The 25,104-nt window shown below is 40.8% G+C and overlaps 1 protein-coding gene across 1 annotated transcript in view; it reads right to left on the bottom strand.

Moving 5' to 3' along the window:
- Positions 1–25,104, bottom strand: part of LOC124298847 (vacuolar protein sorting-associated protein 8 homolog) — a 147,489-nt gene that overhangs the window by 44,039 nt on the left and 78,346 nt on the right. Inside the window, exons 7-8 of the mRNA XM_046751388.1 lie at positions 19,877–20,017; positions 10,224–10,673 (exon numbers count right to left, since the gene is read on the bottom strand). Coding sequence (XP_046607344.1) covers positions 10,224–10,673; positions 19,877–20,017 — 591 coding nt within the window. The remainder of the gene's footprint in view (positions 1–10,223; positions 10,674–19,876; positions 20,018–25,104) is intronic.

Here is a 25,104-nt window from a genome sequence, read left to right as displayed (position 1 = left end):
CGAATTTCATCGCTGTTGTTAACAGTTGACGAGGCGTAAGGTATGTGAGCGTAAATCTCGTAATGCGCAACGGATTCGTCAAAGACCGAGATAGCGTAGATTCAACCGAGTGTCATTACTTGATATCACCATTTTCTGGAATATTTTTTCTTCTTCTTGGAGAGCTTTCGTCATTTGATTTAGTAAAAAAAGCCGTAAACAAGTCCTTCAAATCCAGAACGATTTTACCACTAAATTTCGTTTTAGCCCAACGAACACTGCTGACTCTGTACTCGAAGTAGGCACAAGGTCTGAAGCTCTTTTCAACGGCAGAAACGTCTCTAGCCGCGCGATGTCGTTCAGTTTTGAGAAATCCATGATCGTCACTGTTAATTCGTATTTGCTCAAAAATCTCTTGTGAGTTGATTTAGTTGACTTCTAATTTGCAGTAGATGTTTACCTTCTTCAATGTTCTTGATGAATAGTTCTATTGACTTCTTGGTTTCACGTTGTTGTTGCAGAGTACTTTTCATTTACAGGAAGAACAGCTTTAGACTAGCGTTGAAGTTTTCACTTTTGACTTTTATAACGTTCCCCTACCACATGCATTTGAAATTTGGTCGGGGAAAAAATATTACGTGGTTGATATCGTGGAAAAAAGAATGTGAGGTGGTTGATATCAAACCGGCATCCGGGTGAGTGGATTAATTTTGGAATTTCATGTGGTTAATATCGTGGGAAAAGAATGTGAGGTGGTTGATATCACCCGGCATCCTGGTAAGTAAAAAGCAATTCTCAGAACCATTAATTTTGGAATGTCATGTGGTTGATATCTTTGAATAAAAATGTGGGATAGTTGATATCACACCAGCAGCAATATCGTGGGAAAAGAATGTGGGCTGGTTGACATCACACAGCGGCATCCGAGTTAGTAAAAAACAATTCTTAGAACCATTATTAATTGTAGAATGTTTGATATCACACCGATATCCGTATCGTGGGAAAAAGAATATATGGTAGTTACCGACATCGTGGTTGGTGAAAATATTTTGACCATCGATCGATAAAATTGTAGGTAAAACAGCGCGATTTTGATCTCCGGTTGAGAAAATTGTTGGTAGGACTGGACCTTTGGTCGGCAAAGAGGTAGCTCGATTTTGACCTTCGGTCAGTACGGTAGACGGTAACGTCATCACGGCGAAGAGTTTACGCCTGGGGAAGATATCGGTAAATGTCGATAACAGGAATCTTGGCCTTCAGTATCGGCCTTGTATTTTTCCTATCAGCAATTAAATTCGTCGACGTGATAAGGTTTTTCTTGAAAGGGATCCCATGACGTGGGCCTAAACTCAGCACATCTATCATTATATCGGGAATATTTTGAACTTGCTGACCGTTGGAAGATAAATAATAGGCAATTTCCGTCGAGTAACGGTCGATTGAAAAGACATTTTTGTTAAGCAATATTTTATTTGCGACATTTCGATCGGGCTGCAGCCGATTATCTTCAGGCTACTACAAACAAAATGAAAACAAGAAATTTCTCTAGACAGTTGTTTCATTTTTTTGAGGTTCCTATGTACTTATAAAACTAGTTTTAATTTGTAATGATATGAGAACACATGCATTTTTGAACATATGTCTGCCCCGACATTTTAAAGGTTATGTGGAAACTGATATGCACAATTGCTAATATGAAATAAAAATACAAAAATACAAGGCAAGATTTACAAAAAAATTATTTGCAAGAAAAGGATCAAGTATTATCAATTAGATGTTAAGAGATTTAACTTATAATATAGTGACATTCCTTAAGCATGTTATGGACGCTTGGCCGGTTAGTGAGGAAATGGGGATACATTGATATATATTGATTACCGATAATCGCCATCACTTTTATCGATAGTCGAAATATGGAATGTTAATTTAATATGGATGCATCTTAAGAGTTAAGTGGGATTTATAAATATCGAATGATATCAGTATATAAGAGCAATATTGCTGTTTTTGCTGATATGAACCATCTCTTTTATGCATCGCTTATACCAGTTTGGTTCTGTTGTTAGTACAGTTGTATTGTCTAAATCGAAAGTGTCTGCGATTGAAGCGCGGGCCTAAAAATATAGATATAACGCGCGTTATAGCTACGCGAGCGACGCTCTCGGGCGAGCGGTCGACGTCGGCAACCGAGCCGATCGCAACGAAAAGATTCAGTTCTCTACGAAACATTGTAGCAAACACACACTCCTTTATGTACTTTAAGATTTTATTGTTAAATTAAAGATTTTTCATGCCAATGGTGTCGAACCCTTTTCAATCCCAACATTGGTCCTTCGAGCCGAATTGAAGAGAAAAAAATCCATGGTAGTGATTACAGTCCACGAAAAATAAAGTGCAAAAAACATCGAGAAGCAAGAGTTTTTCAAGACAAACATGGCGGACATCGCGAGCCTTCGAAAGCAACGCGGAACCGTGAAAGCGAAAATGACACGACTCAGGTCGAAGATTGACCAAACACAGGACAACGAAATAAATCAAGAGGCCACCGAAGTATTTCTAGCAAGATTGGACGACATTCGAATCGAAGCCAAGGCAGTCCACCTCGCGATTGCGCTCCACGGCCACGACGAGGCGAGACCGACAGGCGTGGACACTTCGGAAGAATCGGATTTCGAAGAAAAATATTTCAAGCTGAAAATAAAGCTAAAGCAATGGTTGAGCAGACTGCCAGCACAACAATCCAACGTACAAACATCGTCAGCAAGTGACGAAACGTTGAATCGTATGCTGCAGCAGCAAGGTGAGTTTTTGCGACAATTAAGCATGAGATCCAGCGAGGCAAGTTTTCAAGGTGGCGCATCGCAACTGTCGACGAGTGGCAGCAGCGACGCTGTTACTAGGCTGGTCGAGCAGCAAACAGCGCTGCTACGTCGGTTCACGGAAGCTAGCGGCGCAAATCAAGAATCCAAAGTCAAACTGCCAGTTGTCAAGCTGCCGACATTCGACGGCCGAACCGAAGAGTGGAAGCACTTTTGCGAGACATACACGTCGCTCATACATTTGAACGAGAGCATTCCAAACATTCAAAAATTCCAATATCTCGTCACGTCATTATCGGGTGTCGCAGCAAAAATAATCGAGTCGATCGAACTGACCGGAGGAAATTACGAAATCGCGTGGGACCTCCTCAAGAAGCGGTTCGACGATCCAAGAGCCATCAAGAAAAAGCATATTCAGTGTCTATTTGCAATGCCGAAAGTGGAAAAGGAATCCGCGACTGCGATTCGTAACCTCATCGATTACGCGTTGAAGCATTTGCGAGTGTTAAAATCGTTGAAATTACCGACAGAGACGTGGGACGAGCTGGTCATTCACATGATCGAAACAAAGCTCGACATGGCAACGTTACGCGCGTGGGAACAAGAAGGCAACACGGCTGACGCAAAGTTGAACACGCTGACGGATTTCCTCGAAGCGAAGTGCCAAATGTTGGAGCGGATCGAAGCGAGGACGAAGGAGAAAGAAATTTCGAAGAAAGTCGAGCCCGACAAACAAAAAACGAAGACGCGAAATCAAACGAAAACCGAGGAAAGTGAGAGACGAGTTTCACTAGCCACGTCAACCGATGCGGGAAAATGCTATCTGTGTCGCGGTGATCATTTCCTTTATCATTGCGAAAATTTCCTGGCAATGTCGATCGAGGATCGAGTCAAGGAAATCCGTCGATTGAAGCTCTGTATAAATTAACTTCGCAACGATCACTTCGTGAAAACTTGCAGGATGGGATCTTGCCAAGAATGCTCGGGAAGGCACAACAACCTGTGTCATCGTCCGACTGTCAACAAGGCGGAGCAGAAGAACGAGGCAAGCGACCAGCCCCAAGGTCAAAGCACGAGCGACGCTGCGAGCAACAACGTAGTCGTTCATCACGCGGCGAATGGGCTTTCAAGGAGACATGTGCTCGTGGCAACAGCTGTGGTCAACGGGAAGCATCTCAACGGTTCCATCGTTCCCTTACGTATCCTTCTCGATAGCGCCAGTGAAGCGCATTTTATCACGCAATCGGCGTGCACAAAATTAGGTGTAAGACGCGATCGAACCTCGGAATTTGTCACAGGTCTGAGCGAGATAGAGAGCGTTGTGAGCGAAAGTTGCGAGGTTACGTTGCAATCGAGATATTTGAAATTTGGCGTAATCGTACGTAGCTTTGTCGTGCCGAAAATCACAAAAAGTTTGCCGTCATTCGAGAGAGATGCAAGCGCGCTAAAAATCCCGACGAATATAAAGCTCGCGGATTCAGAATTTTTCAAAGGACGCGCGATCGATATGCTCATCGGAGCGGAGTTTTTCTTTGATTTGTTGGACGAGGGAAGAATTAGTCTCGGGGAAAATCAGCCGGTATTGCAAAACACAAAATTGAGTTGGATAATTGCTGGAAATATCGGTCGCTCGCCGCGGATGACGCTAGTTTGCAATCGCGAGAAAATAACCACTTTGACGCTAGTTTGCTCGCTCAAACCATGCGAGGCGCTCGATCAAACATTAAAGAAATTTTGGGAAATTGAAAATGTCTAGACCGTCGTGAATCAAACTCCATCCGAGGAGGCGCGTGCAAGCGAGGAGTTTTTCGAACGAACAACGACGCGCGACAAAACTGGTCGTTTTATAGTTCGTCTTCCATTTATCGAAAATCCCGACGTTCTAGGCGAATCGCGAGAAACAGCAAATAAACGTTTGACACAACTCGAGCGTCGTTTCAAGGGCAACAAAATATTGCACGAAAGATACGTAGAATTCATGCGCGACTATGTGGACAGCGGTCACATGTCGCCGGCGTCTGATCGAGCTAATGATCGTGGCCATCCGAAAATCTATCTGCTGCATCACGGCGTAATGAAAGAATCGAGCACAAGCACGAAGCTTCGCGCGGTCTTCGACGCGTCGAGCAAAACAAGCTCAGGAAAATCACTCAATAACATCCTGCGAGTAGGACCGACAATACAAAGCAGTTTGTTCGATGTAGTAATGCGATTTCGATTTTATAATGTTGCGTTAACCGGCGACATTCGTCAAATGTACCGACAGGTGCTCGTGCACCCCGACGATCGCGATTGTCAACGAATATTGTGGCATTTTTCCACCGACGAACCGGTCCAAGACTTTCGATTAAACACTGTAACCTACGGCCAGGCTAGCTCCGCATATTTAGCCATTCGATGTATTCTTAAGTCAGCGGAGGAAGCGAAACCTTATTTTCCGACAGCGTCACGAGTCATACTTGAACAAACTTACGTAGACGATATACTCGCCGGCGCATCCGACGTCGAGGGTGCTGCCGCGCTACTCGAGCAAATCACGACTGTACTGAGAGGGGGCGGCTTCCACGCGCACAAATGGTGCTCCGATCGTCACGAAGCTCTGGAGCAAGTACCGTCGCACCTCAAGGAAGACACGTCGAAGCTTAACATCGACGCGAACGATGTAATCCAAACGCTCGGGCTCGAATGGAGACCGATGGACGACGAATTTCAATTCTGCGTCCAAGAAACGAAGCCAGCTATCACGAAACGCGAAGTTTTGTCTGCAATTAGCAAGTTTTTCGACCCTCTCGGTCTGATTGGCCCCATAATCACAACGGCAAAATTAATAATGCAGGAAACCTGGCGATCAGATCGAAGCTGGGACGAGCCTCTGCCACCAACATTCATCGAGAAATGGGAGAAGTTCCGAAGCGAGCTGAACGAGGTTAAAACGCTCTCGATCCCGAGGCGCGTAATTCCATACCAAGACGCTACAAAAATCTATTTGCAAGGGTTTTGCGACGCCTCCGAGGTCGCATACGGCGCGTGCGTCTACGTCCAGGCCAAAGACGAGACCGGAAATACTTCATCGAGGCTGCTGTGCTCCAAGTCCCGCGTAGCCCCCATCAAGCCGACCACGATTCCGCGATTGGAGTTGTGCAGCGCGGTTTTGTTAGCGCATTTTATAGCCAACGTCCGACGAGAGCTACGAATAAAAATCGACGGCGTTCAGGCATGGTCTGATTCACAGGTTGCACTCTGGTGGATACGCGGCGACGTATTGCGATGGAAGCCGTTCGTGGCCAATCGAGTAAACGAAATCATCGAAGTGTTGCCCGCAGAACATTGGAGACACGTCAGGGGCGCGGAGAACCCTGCCGATTTAATCTCTCGCGGCACGACTCCGCAACAGCTCAAAGAATCAAAATTATGGTGGTTCGGCCCGCAGTGGTTACTAGACAGAGACTCACCGATATCAAACGACTCGCATTCTCAAGAAACCGAGCCGACAGACGAAATTTTGGGGAAGCTCCAAGTTGAAGAGCGTAAGAAGTTTCAAACATGCGCTCTCGTCAAGGACGACAATTCGCTGTTGGAACAAATAATTGCCAAGTTCTCGTCGTTAACAAAAATCGAACGCGTTCTCGCGTATTGCCTGCGGTTCGTGAGGAATGTCAAGAATCTTCGCGCCGAGCGCAAGCTGTCAACTTTGTCGGTCGCCGAAATACAAGAAGCGCACATTCGACTGGTGCAACACGTACAAGGGAAAGATTTTCGCAACGAGATAACCGACCTCAAGAAGAATCGCGACTTGAAGACATCCAGCAAGATCTTGCAGTTGCAACCGTTCCTCGACGATCGCGGAGTGCTCAGGGTGGGCGGCAGACTGCAATACTCGTCGTGGAAATTAGAACGCAAGCATCCGATAATTTTACCAGCAGGAACGCAACTCTCGAAATTATTGTTCGAGAGAGAACATCGCCGGTTGCTGCATGCTGGCCAGCAGCTATTACTGTCTACTGTAAGGGAGAAGTATTGGCCTCTCAGAGGGCGCGATTTGGCGAGACAGGTTTGTCACGAATGTATACGCTGCGCCAGAAACTATCCCCAAGAACTTAAACAGCTGATGGGACCGTTGCCGAGCGACCGAGTTCGTACGAGTCGTCCATTCACCGTCACCGGCATCGTCTTCGCCGGCCCAATCGTCACGCTCGTAAACAAAGGACGAGGACGCAAAACCAACAAGTCCTACGTCGCGTTGTTCGTTTGTTTTGCGACGAAAGCCGTGCACTTGGAGGCTACGAGCGAACTTACATCGGCAGCATTCCTCGCAACTCTTCGACTATTCATTGGACGCCGCGGACGACCACAGCGAATCTACAGCGACAATGCTACGAATTTTGTCGGAGCAAAAAACGAATTGGACGAGATTCGCCAATTCCTCAGAGCGCAAATTGAGAGTAACTTCGGCGATGTCCTGGTCAACGAAGGGATCGACTGGAATTTTATTCCCCCTCGATCTCCACACATGGGCGGATTGTGGGAAGCGGGAGTAAAGTCTTGCAAATACCATTTGAAGCGAGTAATGGGTAATGTTTTGTTCACCTTCGAAGAGTTGTCCACGGTGCTCGTGCAGATAGAAGCTTGCCTGAATTCCGGGCCAATCACGGCCTTGTCCGACGATCCATCAGATCTTCAGCCTCTAACACCCGCAAATGTCTTGGTGGGAGGACCGCTGACTAGCCTCGAAGACATCGACTTGTCAGATGTTGCACTGAATCGGTTGGAGCGCTGGCAGCTCGCACAGCGAGTTTCGCGAGATTTTTGGAAACGGTGGGCGGCCGAGTACCTCACCAGTTTGCAAGGGAAAACGAAATGGAAGAAAGAACAAGGAAACCTCAAAATCAACGATTTGGTTTTGCTCCGAGATGAAAATCTGCCTCCTCTGCAATGGAAGCTGGCGCGCGTATCGGAGTTGCACCCAGGCCACGACGGCCTCGTACGAGTTGTCTCCATTCGAACCGACCACGGAAATTTCAAGCGAGCGATTGCAAAATTGTGCAAGTTGCCCCTCTCGTCAGTCGATGATGAAAAAATTAGCGATGCTAATTTGGTGGGCGATATGTCTGCGATTGAAGCGCGGGCCTAAAAATATAGATATAACGCGCGTTATAGCTACGCGAGCGACGCTCTCGGGCGAGCGGTCGACGTCGGCAACCGAGCCGATCGCAACGAAAAGATTCAGTTCTCTACGAAACATTGTAGCAAACACACACTCCTTCATGTACTTTAAGATTTTATTGTTAAATTAAAGATATTTTCATGCCAATGGTGTCGAACTCCTTTTCAATCCCAACAGAAAGTATGTCCTAAATTTAAACTGTGAGAGGCTCAGTGTTGCCAGATGGTTCACGTAGCTTCCCCCTAGGCAATTTCTCTTTCCCCCTAAGAATCCCCTAAATACCCCCACCCTTACTCCGTCAGAGGATTGTGCCGATTGTGCCAACCCAGCGGCTGGATGTTGGGTTGTTTTGGGTTCAGGTTTGGGTTGGGTTGTATCTGGTTGGGTTGGGTTGTGTTAGGTTCAGGTTTGGGTTGAGTTGTATCTAGTTGTGTTGGGTTATTTTGGGTTCAGGCATACGGCTAGCAACCTGGCTTGCTCGATTTGCCAAAAAAAAAACGGGAATTTGGCTTCCCCTAAAAAATACCCCAAACATTTTTTCCCCCTAAATGCCCCCTAACGTTTCCAAAAAACCCCTAAGTCTAGGGGGAAACCCCCTGATCTAGCAACACTGGAGAGGCTGATGCGCAACTATCAAGGTCATGATTTCTAATTCTAATTCTGATAATGTTTGTAGTAGCCTGAAGATGATCGGATGCAGCCCGATCGAAATGTCGCAAATAAAATATGGCTTAAGAAAAATGTTTTTTCAATTGACCATTACTCAACGAAAATTACCTATATTGGGAATTGCAGTGTCTATCAAGTTCATCATCCATTTTGCGTTCTCTATTTGTATTTACTTCTCTTTTTCACGGATAAAAGATTGCCAATTTTTTTTATATTAGAACGTTTAATTTTACGAAATTCACCTTCGAGACGAACATTCTGAGACTTGAAAAACTTGCGCGCCGTTACCTCCGGCAATATTCTACAGAAGGAGTTATACAGATTAGTTGAAATTCTTTAAAGTTAGACAATAGTAGAGTGTGCATCACTAATTTCCAAATGTAAGATATTTACGTTGAAATTTGTGCAAATTTAGCCTGAACTTATGCTTGTATGTAAATGAATTAAAACAACAGGATTAATTTTAGAGAACATAAAACGGGTAGGCAAAAGACCTAATTTCTTATATGTTAGTAAAAATATCTTTTGATTCTTCAACCTCGATAATCTCCTTCAAGTAGAAGCCCAAAGTTTCAAAAGTTTAGTCGTCGGCACTCCGTAGACCAAGGATACATCATGAAAGAAACCCATAGTTCTCAGCAATTATTCACCACGTTTCATATGAACGATTTTTGTTAGTAATAATATGGCCGTTAGTTAATAATATGGCACGTTAACTATCTTCCCTTTCGGTCAATCGATCTATATCCGTATACATAAGGTTAGCGTACTTCTGTTCCTTTTAAATGAATTTCTTATTGCAGTCTAACTCTATCTGTCATTCTCACGAAACATGTATATTAGGGTGTCCGTTATTTACCAAGTTGGCTTTTTTCACTTGGTATATGTATATGTATTGTTACAGTGATGGTGTGTAAAAGCGGAGTTTAGACTAGTGTGTTCGTGCCGTCCAATTCAACTATAATTTATTGTTCAGTGATGATGATTGCATAAAACAAAACACATGCGGTCATAGTCTGAACTTAAGGTTAGTAATTTATATGTGTACTCGGTTATATACCCTGAACTTCGAAATATTATTACTTGCTCGATGTTTTCTTTAATCGCTATAACATATAAAATGTCTTAATCAGTATCCAAATCTGGAGCTGAAACGTCGACAAAAATTTGATGTTTCTACTGGCCTGCATTTCCAAGATTCCTACTCGAATAATTCATCAAGTCACGAAAAAAATCGTACAGCCCGTTAATCTTTCGAAGCATTCCCCTTCCCCCTGTTTCATTCTAGCATTGCCGTTCCACCAATTTCATTCGCCGTCCTGTGCGTTAACTTTGTGCAGTAAGCTATTCTTATATTAAGCTCATGTGCGAATTTCACGTTGACTATACACTAATTTATGTTGTATATCAAGATGGGGACATAAAATATTGCACAGTTGGTAGTCACTACTGTAGAGTGTGACTGTATTTTGTGCTTAATCTCAAAATAGTAAATGGTTTCAGTGTACGCTGAAATCGAAAAAAGTGCCAACATGTGTTTCATCCACTGAGTAGAACCTATTTATGCTCTTTTGATTGTGGTCTATATTTACTTGATGTATGTCCAAACAATCAACGTCAAGCAAGACGATGATGGCCTGTAATGAATCCAATCGTTCTTCTTGTTCATACAAGCTCACTAACTGTTGAGAGATAAGTGGCGGTAATCGTGGAGCCAGACTTCCATTCAACAGTGGGCCCTCAAGTGCTCGTAAATAGCTTCCTCTAAATTCGTCTGTTTCGCATACAAGTTCCCACAGTTTGCCAAATAATAAGTCGGTATTTTCTAATTGTATGCAGAAATTCACGCAGCTTTCCACCACTTCTGCGCAGTTCTCGACGGAGCAGTGATTTAAGTCATCCATGTACTGAATTAAAACATCACAGACCTTGTCACGGGCAATCTGCTTACGGCGTTGCTTGGAACCACACAAACCTACGACAGCTTGTCCTTTGTCCTGATAAAAAGAAAGCCCCAAGGCAAGGGCTTCTGGGAAACGCCGCTAAAATTTAAAAATTAAATTTCAAACAGTGTAACATGGTAATTTTGGTGAGTATGGAAATGTAAGTATTAACCATATGGTAACTGAATGCCGATCGGGGTTATAATGAGATTTTCGTAGAATAATAATCGAACAAATTTATTTAATTATTGATGTTTTCTTTCGCTTATTTACTTCATTATTGTAATAATATCAGGGACTTCACTGTGCGCTGTACTCGCTTCGACTTTGCCGCTACGCGATTCACTCTTTCATAGTTTGCGTGGCCTAACTTATTCTCATCTTCAGGATGACACAATAACCTTCCGCATTTTTACCGGATTTTTTTCAATATATTATACATAATTTTTGAGTGTTTAATTGATACGTTATATGATTCTTCATCTATAACGTAATTTTCGAATTTTTGCCAATAACGTATTACGTGTGCCACAAGTTCTAATCATTCCTTGCCGTGTCTCCATCATGTATTTGAATTTTTTTTTCACAACTTTTCACAATAATGAACTAAGCGAGAGCTGTTAATATAAGCTGTCAATATGAGCTGTCAATACCCTCTGGCTGTCACCTAAGCGGTAATTTCAGGCAAATGGTTAAGTTTGTTTTATGCCCTTACCATACATGTTTGAGAATATTTCAGGACGGACTTTACTCAGGAAAATATTTGTAAACAAATAGAACAAGTGAGAACAATCATTTGAAGATTAAGGGCCTTAGGAATGTTCCTCAAGTGGCCTGGAAGGTGTCTGGACATCGAGGACTCAGGATTACAAATCTTACAGTCCTCTGATGGCCTAGCAAAAATTACGGGGCAAGTGCGTCGGAGCAGCCTCAAGATGCACTCCTTCTGGGTTCCTTAGACGACGCCTGTCCGCCACAGCCGAGGAGCTTCACAGAGCCCTTCGAACCCCTCGAATAAGAAAGTTCTCTTAGAGTTCGCTTCCAGCTACCCTCGTCTTCCGACACCCTCCTCCAGAAGAACCATTTCCATCTTGTGAAACGTATATAATTTTTGAACTACTGGTAAATTCGAAAAATTAACGACGGAGCCAGGAATCGAACCTGGTATCTAGCGATGCTTTACCGGAGCCTTACTCCACTAGACCACCTAGCCGCCCTTAGGTGGTCTAGTGGAGTAAGGCTCCGGTAAAGCATCGCTAGATACCAGGTTCGATTCCTGGCTCCGTCGTTAATTTTTCGAATTTACCAGTAGTTCAAAAATTATATACGTTTCACAAAATGAAAATTGCCTCGTGATTAATATTAATATTGATGATGCATATCCGCATTTCAATATTAGACGGTCATTGACTGTCTTACGAGCTTTGCACCAAGAAGCGTAAGATTCCAAAATGTAAACACTTACAGACATTCTTACAAATTTGTGTCTCGAAGAGGAAGAACACTTTCTATATTCACACAAACCATTTCCATCACCGGTCTTTCCTTTACCAGGCATATTTGAAATGAATAGCTTTGTCAGTTTGACGCAACTTATTCCATATATACATATTCTTTCACTTCAAACTCTTCCCGTCAATCCCGAATGGTTATCACAATTTCTACTTTCACACAGTACTATCTTTAAATTTCTAACACCATACCTAATAAAGCCTTCGAGGCTTCAGCTGTCAGATTCTATGTAATTTATGGTTTCTGAGATGAAATCACGTTGAAGAACTTTTTTTTGTTTTTTTTTCCCCTGACCGACTAATCAATTAGGAAAACACGCCTGATTGGTCAACTGCAAAGTTCACGTTGTGCGGTTGCAGTTCTGATATAAATGGGGACACCCTGTAATGAAGCAATTAGCATCAGGTTGGCTTAAACCTGATGTAATAAACTGTAGTGTCTACGAAACGTCAGCAAAATATCGTTCTCCAACGCGGCTAATTTATTTATCTCAAAACTATTTTTATAGTATAGGGAAAATAGATATATGTCAACTCTATAAAGTATTTCATTTGGCAAGGAGATTGTAAATCAAAATGCACACAAAATACAAATTCGGGTACAGGTGATAAAAGAAATTAGAGTCGATGTGGTCAGGGCGGTTGAGTCACGAAAAGATTAAAAACTACTGACTTTCAAGGCCATACAGGTGAGGACTGGATACATGTATTCTACAATCTCTACAACCCTATAGGATAAAAACGAATATTACTAACTAATTTATATCAATATTTTCATACATGCGTATGTATGTGAAAAAATGATGGATTAAAAATAATTAGAAAGCTATGTTTTTAATATCATCAGCCACAGAATATTCAAAACTCGAATGCTTAATAACGTGCACCACAGCAGAGGAAATGTGGGACAAGTTAGTTACCATCCACGAGAGGAAACCGGAATCGAACAAGCTGATGTTTCAAAATTTGAATGAGTGCCAGATGTCATCGAATAAAAAAGTGATGCTATATGTATATGGCACAACTTTAGAATATGGCTCGACAGCGCGCAGACATCGGAGAAAAAGTATCCGACTCGGCTGTAATGGCAAAGATACTTGAAAGCCTACCCAGTAAATTTAGTGCGCTCATAACGGCCTGGGACAGCGTGGTCCCAGAGTATCAGATATCGATGCTGCAAAAACGGCTCATAAGACAGAACAATCGTCTATGACAAGATGATGCTGGAGCTAGTGTACTAGCCGTCATGACATTAGCTAAAAGGAAAAAGGTAAGGATTCGAACAAGAGATCATTAGAAAGGAAGCCTACAAGAATCGTGTGCTACTATTGTAAGAGAAAGGATTACATCAAATGAAAATGTCGGAGGAGAATCCGAGACGAGAAAGAAATGGGGAAATCTGTTGCGTTGGTAACAAGAACCTCTGCTAGAACAGCAGAGAGCGTTGATAAAGGTGAAATGACGAAATAAAATATACCGATTGGTGAGCTTCAATACCTGCTCAGATTGGAACAGAAGGAAGGCCTGGCTTATCGATACTGAAGCTTCTCGACATATCACATTCAGAAAAGAATGGTTAACTGATTACCGTTAGAGTGCACGCGACAAGGTGACTCTTGGAAACAACAATGTGTGTGCGATTCAAGGTTGTGGCGCAGTAAAAAACAAGTCTCATAAACAATAAGTGAGAAGACAGAATATTGCAAAATGTATTGTATGTGCCAAAACTAAATAAAAATCTGTTTCCGTGGGTGAATATACGAAAAAGGGTTTGAAGCAAAATTTAGTGATGAATACATTAAAATATTATGCGAAAGAAAACTAATCGCTTAGAGGGTCAGGCAAGAAAACAATGTATATAGGATGTTTATCAAAGTGATAACGAACAGTGAAGCGAACGCGGTAGCAAGTGATATAAAAGGCATAAAAGCCTAACAAACGTACGGGCACTTAACTGAATGATAGATAGTGGACTTGTTCCAAGCGTGAAGTGTACGGCAAATGACAGTTACTTTTGTAAGGTCTGTCAACTTATAGGTAAAGTACATAGAATACTGTTTAGCAAAACTGAAATTCGTGAATCGACATACAGTACCTCGGAAATTCTTTCACAGTGACGTGTATGGACCAATGGAGGTTGGATCACTTGGTGAAGCAAGATATTTTGTCATATTCATCGACAATAATTTAGGGTGCTTCCGCACGGTGTACTTTATAATACACAAATCAGAAGTGTTCGATCGATTGTAGGATTTTGAATTTAGCACCTGGTGGTGACAAGTTTGTCCAACCCATCAAGAGACTAAAAACCGACAACGAGAGAGAGTATGTTAATCAACAGATGATGCAGTACCTGGCAAGCAAAGGAAAATAGTTGGAAAATACAGCTCCATATAGAGGAGATTGGGGCACGACGGACCGTTCAAAAAATGTGGTAAAAAATAATAATTTCTTTTAATATTGCGTTACTATTGAAGTTTTGTTAAGCATATATTAAATGAAAGTATGCAACATTCTTTTAAGACGAACAAAAAATTACTTAAAGATTTTTTAAAAATGATATTTTTGGTAAAGGCCATTTGCTGCGAAATATTAATTTTTTTCATCATACATATTAATAGAGATAAATGATTTATTTCATGCAAGTGAATGAAAGGATGCCCAATTACTTGTAAATAAAAAAAAACAAAATGCAAAATTTTTGGAGGGGGTCCATCGTGCTCCGATATTTTTTTTTTTAATTATTGCATATTATTTTGAAAATAATGATGCATTTGTTCGAGATAGATCAAAACAACTTGTACCCAGTGCTCAAAAGCCACAAAAAATAATTAACGGTTTAGGGTGTCCGTCGTGCACCGGTCTCTCCTACAACCCAACAGAACGGGAGGGCCAAGAGAGAGAGAGAGAGAGAGAGAGAGAGAGAGAGAGAGAGAATCTTATTCCGGTAGGAGGTACAAGTTCAATGCTTTACGCGGCAAGACTTCGAAAGTCTATGTGAGCGGAAGCAATAAACACATCACGTATATGTATACTGAACATGTCAACTCAGGATATTACGCAGTTCGAGATCTGGATGAAGAAGAGACCAAGTACAAAACATATGCGAATGTCCAGGTCAGCGGCGTACAAACTCAATCCAACTCAACTACGAACAAAACTAGATCCGAAGGAAAAGAACGTAATATTTGTTGGATATCAGAATGACTCGACAAAATATAAAATAAGATCCTGAAACTTGACGAGTGACGTAAGCACGAGATGTAGTTTTCAATGAAAGCGAAATCACTCAATAATCCCTATCAAAATTGAAGGAACAATGCCACTTGATCAAGTGAAAAAAGAAAATAATCAAGCTGAAGAAAATGAGCAAGAAGAATTTCAAGTTGCCCAAGAAAACGAAGAGTACAAGGCTATCGAACAATATGATGTTCACGGTGATGAGCGAGCTGGGGCAAGACATAGTCAGATGGTGGATTGAAACATGAAACAACTCAGAGATTGGTCAGCAATTCGATTACTTGCGAGATGCCAAGTAAATCTTTAGACCAGGCAATAGAGATTTTTACCTGACAAAAATATTACCAGGATACCGATTGTGCTATCACAGCGAATACAGTCCATAGCTATATTCTGTTATGTTTTCGACTCGCAACTCTCATTTATTAATTTGTTATAAATATTTAAAAGCAAAAAATCGTTGTTTTTTTTTTTTTTTGTTTTTCATGTGTAAAATCAAGAAGAAATATTGATGCTTTGAACAGACGAATTGTAGAGAATCAAAATACGAAAAAAATGAGCGCTGAAACGACTCCATTGCATTATCATTAACGGAGAAACGCCAGAATACCGAAAAATCAGCATTTTTTCAAAAATTATCAATGCCGCTATTTTTTGAGTTATAACGTGAAGGTGCAGATATTGAACAAATTGAAGCCTGCGTACCGCGGAATGGAGAGAGGGCCAAGAAGGGGACGGCTTGCGAACTAACTCTAACTAGCAACGCTCGTAAGTCAGTCAATCAATCAACACACCGTTAACGCGACGTGCTAGGTCTTCCAAGTCAAGGACTGTCAAATGGTGTGTGAGTGAAGCGTGCCACCAAGGATAATATTTTTCAATTTTACTACCTGCATTGGGATTATACTCCGGATTGTTGAGGTAGCAAAAACTGTTATTTGGCATATAACATTATGTGTCAGGAGTCAATTGCCCGCTATTCTCGCTCCTCTTCCCACGCGTTCCTTGAGATTATCAAAGACTCCTCGAACGTTAGCCGTGCCGCCAGTCAGGGACACACGATTCTCGGGCCTAATGCAGCTAGCTACTCGACAACTATATTAGTTTGGTTCGGGACTAGGTAAAATTTGGTGCCGGCGAGTCGTGGATCGCCGGCGCAATACGGCCCGTTTGTGCCCCTACTTGTCTTCGTCGTTTTGCCTAACGATTTCGGATTGGGTGATTTGATTATTTCCGTCACAAAGTATAGTACTACAAAAGGTATATTCTCATTTTGCGTTAAAATGCTACGAAATAGATGAAAAATGCTTGCAAACATGACTGAAAACAGCTGAACGCGTGAAAGCGGTTGAGCAGTGGAGATAGAACAGCAGACACGAGGAAACGCGGATGTGTGCAGTAATACAAGCGCACTACGCACAAGTTATAAATCTTTATGTATACGCGGTTCCCTGCGTTTGCCGTTCTATCCCCATCACTCAACCGCTTCCACACGCTCGTCCATGTCAAGTCATGTTTGCAAGTATTTTTCATCTATTTCACAGCATTCTGACGCAAAACAAGATTATAAGTTTTGTAGTACTATACTTTTACTTTCAAAACCTGTTTGGAAAATTGAAATCGGATCATTTTGGACGAATGCAGCAAGATAGTACATAAACAACTACTAATTGCAATCATGCAAAAACCAACTATTCGACAACGCCTGGGTTGTGCACATATTAAGTACCTATTAATCACTACTATCTGCCGGAGAGCCTGCAATACAACTTGAAAAATGGCGGTGCTATCAATTTTTGAAAAACGCAGATTTTTCCAGTTTTACAGATTTTTCTCCGTTAATAATATTCTGATTGAGTCGTTCTAGCGCTCATTTTCTTTGTTTTTTGATTCTCTACACTCGTCTATTCAGAGTATCAAGATTGCTTCGTTAATTTTTGAATGACAAAGGGATGACGAAAAAAACACAATTTTTTGCTTTCAATTGTTTATAAAAAGTTTGTAATTGATAGCTTTGAGTTAAAAACATAACAGAATATAACTACGGATTGTATTTCCTGCGATGGCACAGTCGGTATCCTGGTAGTATTTTTATCACAGAATCACTCATTTTCTGCTCTATTCCTTTGGTCTACTTCCCGTGCAGAAATTTATATCGGCAAACAACATTGTGAAATGAGCCGGCATCGCGCTAACATCTGCAAACCGATCTAATGGGTTCACACTGCTTTTTTAGTTGGCTAGAGATCGGCACGATGATGTCAATCGATGTAATGGTTATCTATTGGTATTCAGTATTGGTCCGGTTGTGATGTGGACCGGCAGTCAATGTACCGTTCGAGTATCTGCACACAATACTGATCGAACACTGGTTGTAAAGCGGCTCCCCAAGCAATGTTCCAGTATTGGCGTGTAATATCTGCGAAATGTTGGCCGTAGAGCGGCTTCCCAAGCAACGCTTTAGTATTGGCGTGCGATCTCTATCCAACGTCGGCATGAGATTTGCAGCCGATGCCACCCACGTTCGACGTTGGCTCGCGATATCTGTCCTACGTTGCCGTCAGAATTGAAGCCCGCGCCACGTTTAGCCGTTGGCTCAGGGAATCTGTCCAACGTTGGCCCTAACGCGGAGGATAATGCACGGGTTCAGCTTTGGCATCCAGTATAGATATAATTACAGCCGTACGCTGGCAGCGAGTGCACCGGCCGAAGATGGGTACACGATATCGAGCCAGCACTGACCAAAGTTGGCTACTCAATATCTCAAATTTCAATTGCCAATGTAATCAACAGTGTCTATCGTATCGACTGTTTGGACTGTGATGAAATACATATTGAGCAATCCTCTCAACACCTAAAAAATAGGATAAGTGGACATGGATCGAAAATTAAATGTGGTGATCCAGATAATAGTGCTCTTGCATCGCATTCTTTAATGTTAGGTTACAAGTTTGACTTTGATCATGCAACTGTTGTTATCACAGAGAGCAATTACTACAAAAGAAACATCAAAGAAATGATTAACATTAGTAGAAATAACAACATAACATGTAACCGAAAAACTGATATTCAGCATCTAAGTCATTTGTATCATGATTTAATTTAGTTCTTATGTTCCCACCTCTGAAAATTTGACTCTTGTTGTCATTGATTAAAATCAATAGTGAAGCTGAGTATCAACCTGATCTAATCACTTCCGCTGAATACAATACCTTAGCCTGAAGGATGACAAAATATTTTGCAAGTAATTTTAATTAATCCAATCTTTCCGAATTTCTTAGTATAAACCATTTTTATGCATTTACTTGTAATCGTAACATGAATATCTGCGATGTTCTGTTATTTATTGTTTAGAATTATCGCTTAAAATGTATATAAGCCCTCATGGGTCATGTGATCCGATTTAAAAATTGTGATTTACAAAATTTAAACAGTTACAAAAATACGTTTTTTCATGTGAAATTAAATTTAAAAGAAATCGTACACTATCTATTTTTTAAGTAAGAAAAGGGCTGACCTTAAAACAGACACAGAAACTGATTGGATACAAACTGGCACCGAGGAATGGAATTGAAAATCAATCAAACCAGCGATAGGCACTTACGAGCGACAAATGATTTATCAATATTATTACTCACATTCTGAGATGAATTTTGACCTCAATTCAAATAAATAGAATTAAAAAAATAAAGTTACTGAATAATGAATTTTTTTCCTTTCGACCCAATTTTGTATGGTGCAAATCAACGTTAAGGTCAACTAAGTCAAAGTGTCTTATCTCTACGGTAAATAGCTCATTCTGTGCATATTTCATATTTGCTTTTTAGAAGTTCATGAAACTGAATTCATTTAATCGCGTTTATGTCAGGACTATATTTTCAGGGATCCAAAAAATTACTTGCGCATTAGGTTTTATCATTTCGTCCTTTGGCAGATATATTCTTAGATTTATTATCTCAAAATTACTGTAAGGAACTATAGCTCCGGTGAATATAACTCATTTCCCAGACTGTAACATACCAAAAATTTTACCAAAAAAAATTTAAACTGTTGAAGTAATGGTTTCAATGACATACAATGATAATACAAGTAGCATCAATTACCAAAAATCAAAGCTCTTACGAAACTGAACACGCAGTCTTATATATCAACGAAAAATGCGGTTAGAACAGTATATAGTAGATAATGTGGATATGTTTTTACATGTTTATATGTTTTTCATCGGTTTGTGACGTATGTTTTAGTTGGAGACGCAATAATATTCCAGCAAAACTTTTCAAGAACTCAAGTTAGAAAACGAGATGTTATTCTATAAAAATTGCATTATAACCACTTACGGCATCCGGAAGGTTAACTGAATTTCGCTAGTTTTTTTCAGAGTAGCTACTGGGTGATTAATATTACATATGATACATATGATATGCACAAAGGTAAATGTCGAATCGATTTTGAGTATGGTTGGTAAACATGTGCGAAATGCATTGGGCCTCTTATTCATTTCCCTTGTTGCCAATTCGTAATATTAAATTAGAGATTTGTAAAAGCACTTACTTGCAGTGTTAAGTGGCGTAAACGTTCAGTCCAGGTTCTTATGCAAACTGCGTGAAGGCTTTTGGTTCCGAGTAGTAGCAGTTGACTGCCAAAAGCGATTACTGTATTATAACAAGCTCTTTCACCCGCCAACGCCATTGCCTGTAAAGAAATTATCCTGAACTATGTATCAGAATTTTTTTGTACAAGTCCCTCTTGTGAGTCTATACACTATAGCATATTTTCTATTAAAACAGATAGTCGATATTCTGATATTTTTTTCACAAACAATATTACGTGATGTCGACATTTATTATTTATTCTAATTTTATTGAATTTTCATAAGTATTCAAACCATTGAAACTACATATTCAAACTGGTAAACAGTGGTGGTCAAAATGATGTTGATAGAAGTCATTTTGGGTGGGGGGGGGGGGGGGGGGGGGGGGGGAGCTAGCTTTCCGGTAAGCTGACCCCTCCAATTTTCAAAATAGTTTATTTTATGACAGAAACGAGATCGAAAATTGCATTTTGTAGCAGTGCAGAGCTTATAAATAGCTCTTTGATTTGTGGTTTTTTCGACTTTTTTTGAGCACTAAAACTCAGATTGCCAGAAAAATATCTTTTGCCAGAGTTTCTGGTTTTCATGATGCTATCGTCAACAAGTTTTTTGACTTAATAATTGAATTATTAGACAAATATAATTTTCAGGCAAGTCGAATCTATAATGATAACGAAGCCAGTATTACGACTGTTCCAAATTGTACGCCGAAAGTCGTTAGTTTAAGAGGAAAGAAGCAGGTTGGAGCACTGACATCGGCTAAACGAGGAGAAACCATTGCGTGTGTATTTTATTGTAAGGCAGCTGGGAATTTCATTCTGCCTCTAATGATTGTTTCACGCAAAAGAGAGAATGTGGCACTAATTCATGGATGTCATCCCGAAACGTTTCCTGTCTATCATCCGCCAGGTTGGCAGGAAACTGAAACGATTTGCCTAAAATGGTTCGATCACTTTAAAAAGTATGCTAAACCAAGTAAAGACGATCTAGCCCTTTCAATATTAGATGGCCATGTAACTCATGTCAATAATGTAGCTCTCATCGAAGCAGCAAGTAGCAATACAAGGAGAGTTCTACTTACAAATTCCTGTTACCGACAGTTGCCGACATCCTCCCCGTACTTAAACCCTTCTCCGCGATAACGCCACAGTCTGCCGTACCGACTTAAGGTCAAAAACGTGCAACCTTACTGACAATCGTATCAGTCGACGGACAAAATCGCACTGCTTTACCGACAATTCTTGTCGGTCGAAAGTCAAAATCGTGCTGCTTTACCGACAATCTTACCGACCGAAGGTCAAAGTCTCTATATTATGCTCGCGTGCCAACGGTGGAGGGTGCAACGGGGGGCGTGTATTTTTTTACCGACCTGAATGTCGGTTACCCATCCCGCATTGTTTTTCCACAATAAGACTGCTGATGTGTAATATCAATCATCTCACATACCTTTCCCACGCTATCAACCACGCGACATTCCAAAATTAATCCACTCACCCGGATGCCGGTTTGATATCAACCACGTGACATTTTTTCCGTACCAAATTTCAAATTTATGTAGTGGGGGACGTTATCACAGTTAAAAGGGAAAACTTCAACGCCAGTCTAAAGCTGTTCTTCCTGCAAATGAAAAGTGCTCTACAACAACAACGTGAAATCTAGAACATTGAAGAAGCTCAACATCTACTGGAAATTGGAACTCAACTAAATCAACTCACAAGAGATTTCGAGCAAACACGAATTAATAGTGACGATCATGGACTTCTCAAAACTAAACGAAATTGCGGGGCTGGAGACGTTTCTGCCGTTGAAAAAAGTTTCGGACCTTGAAGCCTACTTCAAATACAGAGTCAGCGGTGTTCGTCGGGTTAAAACGAAATTTAGTGATAAGATCGTTCTGGATTGGAGGACTCGATCACGGCTCTTCTACCAAATCGACTGACGAAAGCTCTCCAACAAGATGAAGATATATTCTAGAAGATGGTGACACCAAGTAACGACACTCGGTTGAGTCTACGCTATCTGGGTGGGCCATATAATCAACTCGAATTTGTTTATGTGTAATCTAAGTATCACATACACATATTTTATACCATTTAATAGTAGAACGTTCAATATTGCATAAAAAATATCGAAAATTATATGTATTTGTCACTCAGCGCTAAGCCTGTCCCCCTTTGCGCCAACAAATTTTTGTAATAGTAATTCGAATCGCGTTTTAGAATCTAATAAAGTGCTATTCTGAACACCAATGCACAAAGACGAAGGTTTTTAAGCTCCGTTTGAACCTTGTAACTGTAACGTGAACTCTACGATGAGGTTTTAGCGAACTCAGTTAAGGATAGAGTGCAAGGTCGACCAACATCTGAGTTAGCGTACGTTCGAAGCCGCAGGTCATACGGAGTTGGATTACTATCGCTCTCGGAATGTAAAACATGATTAAATTGGTTTATAGATTAGTCAAGAATGAGATGCAAGGTTGAGAAGCAGTTGAGATTTCGTTCGACAAGTTTTTATTTATTTTATATCATGTAATTGTTCTAGTGCGTACTGCTCCACGCACACGGACGGCGTCGCGCGCGCACACAAACATACGTACAGCTGCCCTATAAAAAGGACGCTCATCACTGCAAATGATCATTTAGTATCAACTTGTCAAGTATACGTAAGGAAAAAGCTAAAGATGTGATCCACGAAGTGTTTGAGATTGATCGATATTATGGAATCGGCGTACAAAATCTTGGGCAAATCATCATGAACAGCAGAAATTGATAAATGGATAAAAGTCGGAAGTCAAAATATTCGGCTTCTCAACAAAATTTTGTGAAAGACTTCAACAATTAGAGAAAAGACGAGAATTATCACAACGATCGGACCCTTGAAAGAGCTTAAGGAAAAAGTCAAACGTCTTCAGAAAGCGGGTGGAGGTACGCGGAAAGAAAGAAGAAGCCATCGAATTCACTGGGTAGATTTGGAATCAGCTTTTGAGGGAAGAATTCGAACTAGATCCATCGTCAATTTGAAGCATAAAGATGTGGAGAGATTTCTAGAAGACGCAAAGGTACTGGCTGTGACAAGACTAAAAAACGCTTCAAAGAAAGCCAGGAGCTTGAAAGCCAACGTCATCCTGGCTTGTAAATTTGAAGTTAGAAAAGATGATCACACGGTGGAAGAGATAAAATTTTTAAATACGAGAAATGAAATCATCCTCCAGACAACGGATATTAACGAATGGTTCATCGAAAACGCGACAGAGCGTTTGTTGAAAAAGTAGAAGATTTCCAGGAAAAGGATTCAGGCTGGTCGTTACTTGAAATTATAAATCTTGCCGTCAACATTAAAAAGTATATGCCATTACGAGGTGGTCTGAATACCCACACCCCGTTACCCAAGCATATCAGTGATAAAAAGGCTATAGTAAACATCAGAAACAACGACTCCTACTGCTTTCTTTGGTCGGTCACCGCAGCTCTGTTCCCAGCCGACAACAACAATCCCAACGCGACCAGCTCGTACCCGCATTTCAGTTCAGTGCTACGGTATGATGATATAAAGTTTCCTATTTCTCTAGACAAAAACATCATTTCAAAAATTGAGAAACTTAACGGATCTTCCATCAACGTTTAGAGTATAGACCAAGGTGAACGGAAAAAAGTGAAATAATACCGATTCACCTAAGTCAGAACGAGTCCGATAAACTTGTAATTCATCTTTTAGCCATATAAACTGAAATCACTGACAATGACGATGATGTTGATATGGAAAATTATGAAAATAATAGAATCTTTCATTTTACTTGTATTTGAAATCTGTCCCGATTAACAAGTTCTCAAATTGCTAACCGTAATGGTCGTACTTGTTTATGTGATAGATGTTTGACTCACTTTCAATCTGAAAGATGTTTAACAAAGCACAAAGTTTATTGCATGAGTTTGAACGGGACCAAAGTTGAATTACCCACAGAGGAGGAAAAGATTCTGAAATTCGAAAATTTTAAGCACAAAGAAACCGTTCCGTTTTGCATTTACGCGGATCTTGAATATTTGCTGCAACCTACTCATATTCAAGTGTCAGAAAATAGAACAATTTACCAGAACCATATTCCGTACAGCAAAGCATATTACCTCCATTGCGCCTTCGACGATTCCATTTCAACGTTCAAAATTAACCGTGGAGAGACTTGCATTCAATGGTTTGTGAATGAGTTGGAGAAATGGGCACATTCGTTACAAGCATATTTCACAAGTATTGTAGTCATAGAACCGCTCAATTGCAATCAGCTTAACGAATTTGATTTACCAACGGTGTGTCACATTTGCGAAAAACCGTTCACGCTCGAAGACGTCAAACATCGTGATCACTGTCATTTCACTGGAAAGTACCGTGGTGCTGCTTACCGGGGCTGTAATCTAAATTATCAGAACTCACATACTATCCCTGTGATATTCCATAATCTGTTAGGTTACGATTCGCATTTTCTGATTAAAGTTTTGACAACTTTTCAGGTTACTATTCAGCTTCTACCCGTTAATAAAGAAAAGTATATCTCATTTACAAAATTTGTTAAACGAACGGACCTACAGTTTAGATTTATAGATTCGTATCGTTTTATGCCCAGCAGCCTCGAAAAATTGGCAACGCATTTAAATGATGATCAAAAGACAATCACACGTAAATTTTGCACTAGCTCCGACAAATTTGAATTATTAACCAGGAAAAGTGTTTTCCCGTACAAGTATATGGATGGTTAGGAGAAGCTTAAAGGCGTTCAATTACCGCCCAAGGAAAACTTTTATTCGAAATTAAATAACCAAGATATTTCGAATAAAGATTACGCAAACACGTGTAAAATTTGGCAAGCTTTTGTTCTCAACACGTTGGGAGAGTATTCAGAGTTATGTTTGCAAACTGATGTTTTTGTATTAGCTGACGTTTATGAAAACTTTTGGCAAAATTGTTATGCAACGTACAACCTGGACCCGTTACATTATTACGCTGCGCCCGGGCTGTTGTTTGACGCAATGCTAAAGTATACGGACATCGAGCTCGAGCTTCTCACCGACGTAGATATGACTATGTTCATAGAAAAAGGAATTCGAGGTGGTGTGTCCCAATGCTCTAATCGGTATGCAAAAGCGAATAATAGGTACATGGGAGATGCTTTGAATCCAGAGCTAGAGGTGTCGTATCT

This window comes from Neodiprion virginianus, chromosome 1 (assembly GCF_021901495.1).
Source record: "Neodiprion virginianus isolate iyNeoVirg1 chromosome 1, iyNeoVirg1.1, whole genome shotgun sequence".
Lineage (NCBI taxonomy): Eukaryota > Metazoa > Arthropoda > Insecta > Hymenoptera > Diprionidae > Neodiprion > Neodiprion virginianus.
Note: the sequence above shows the minus strand (reverse complement) of the source record. Positions and strands in the feature narration are given on the sequence as shown.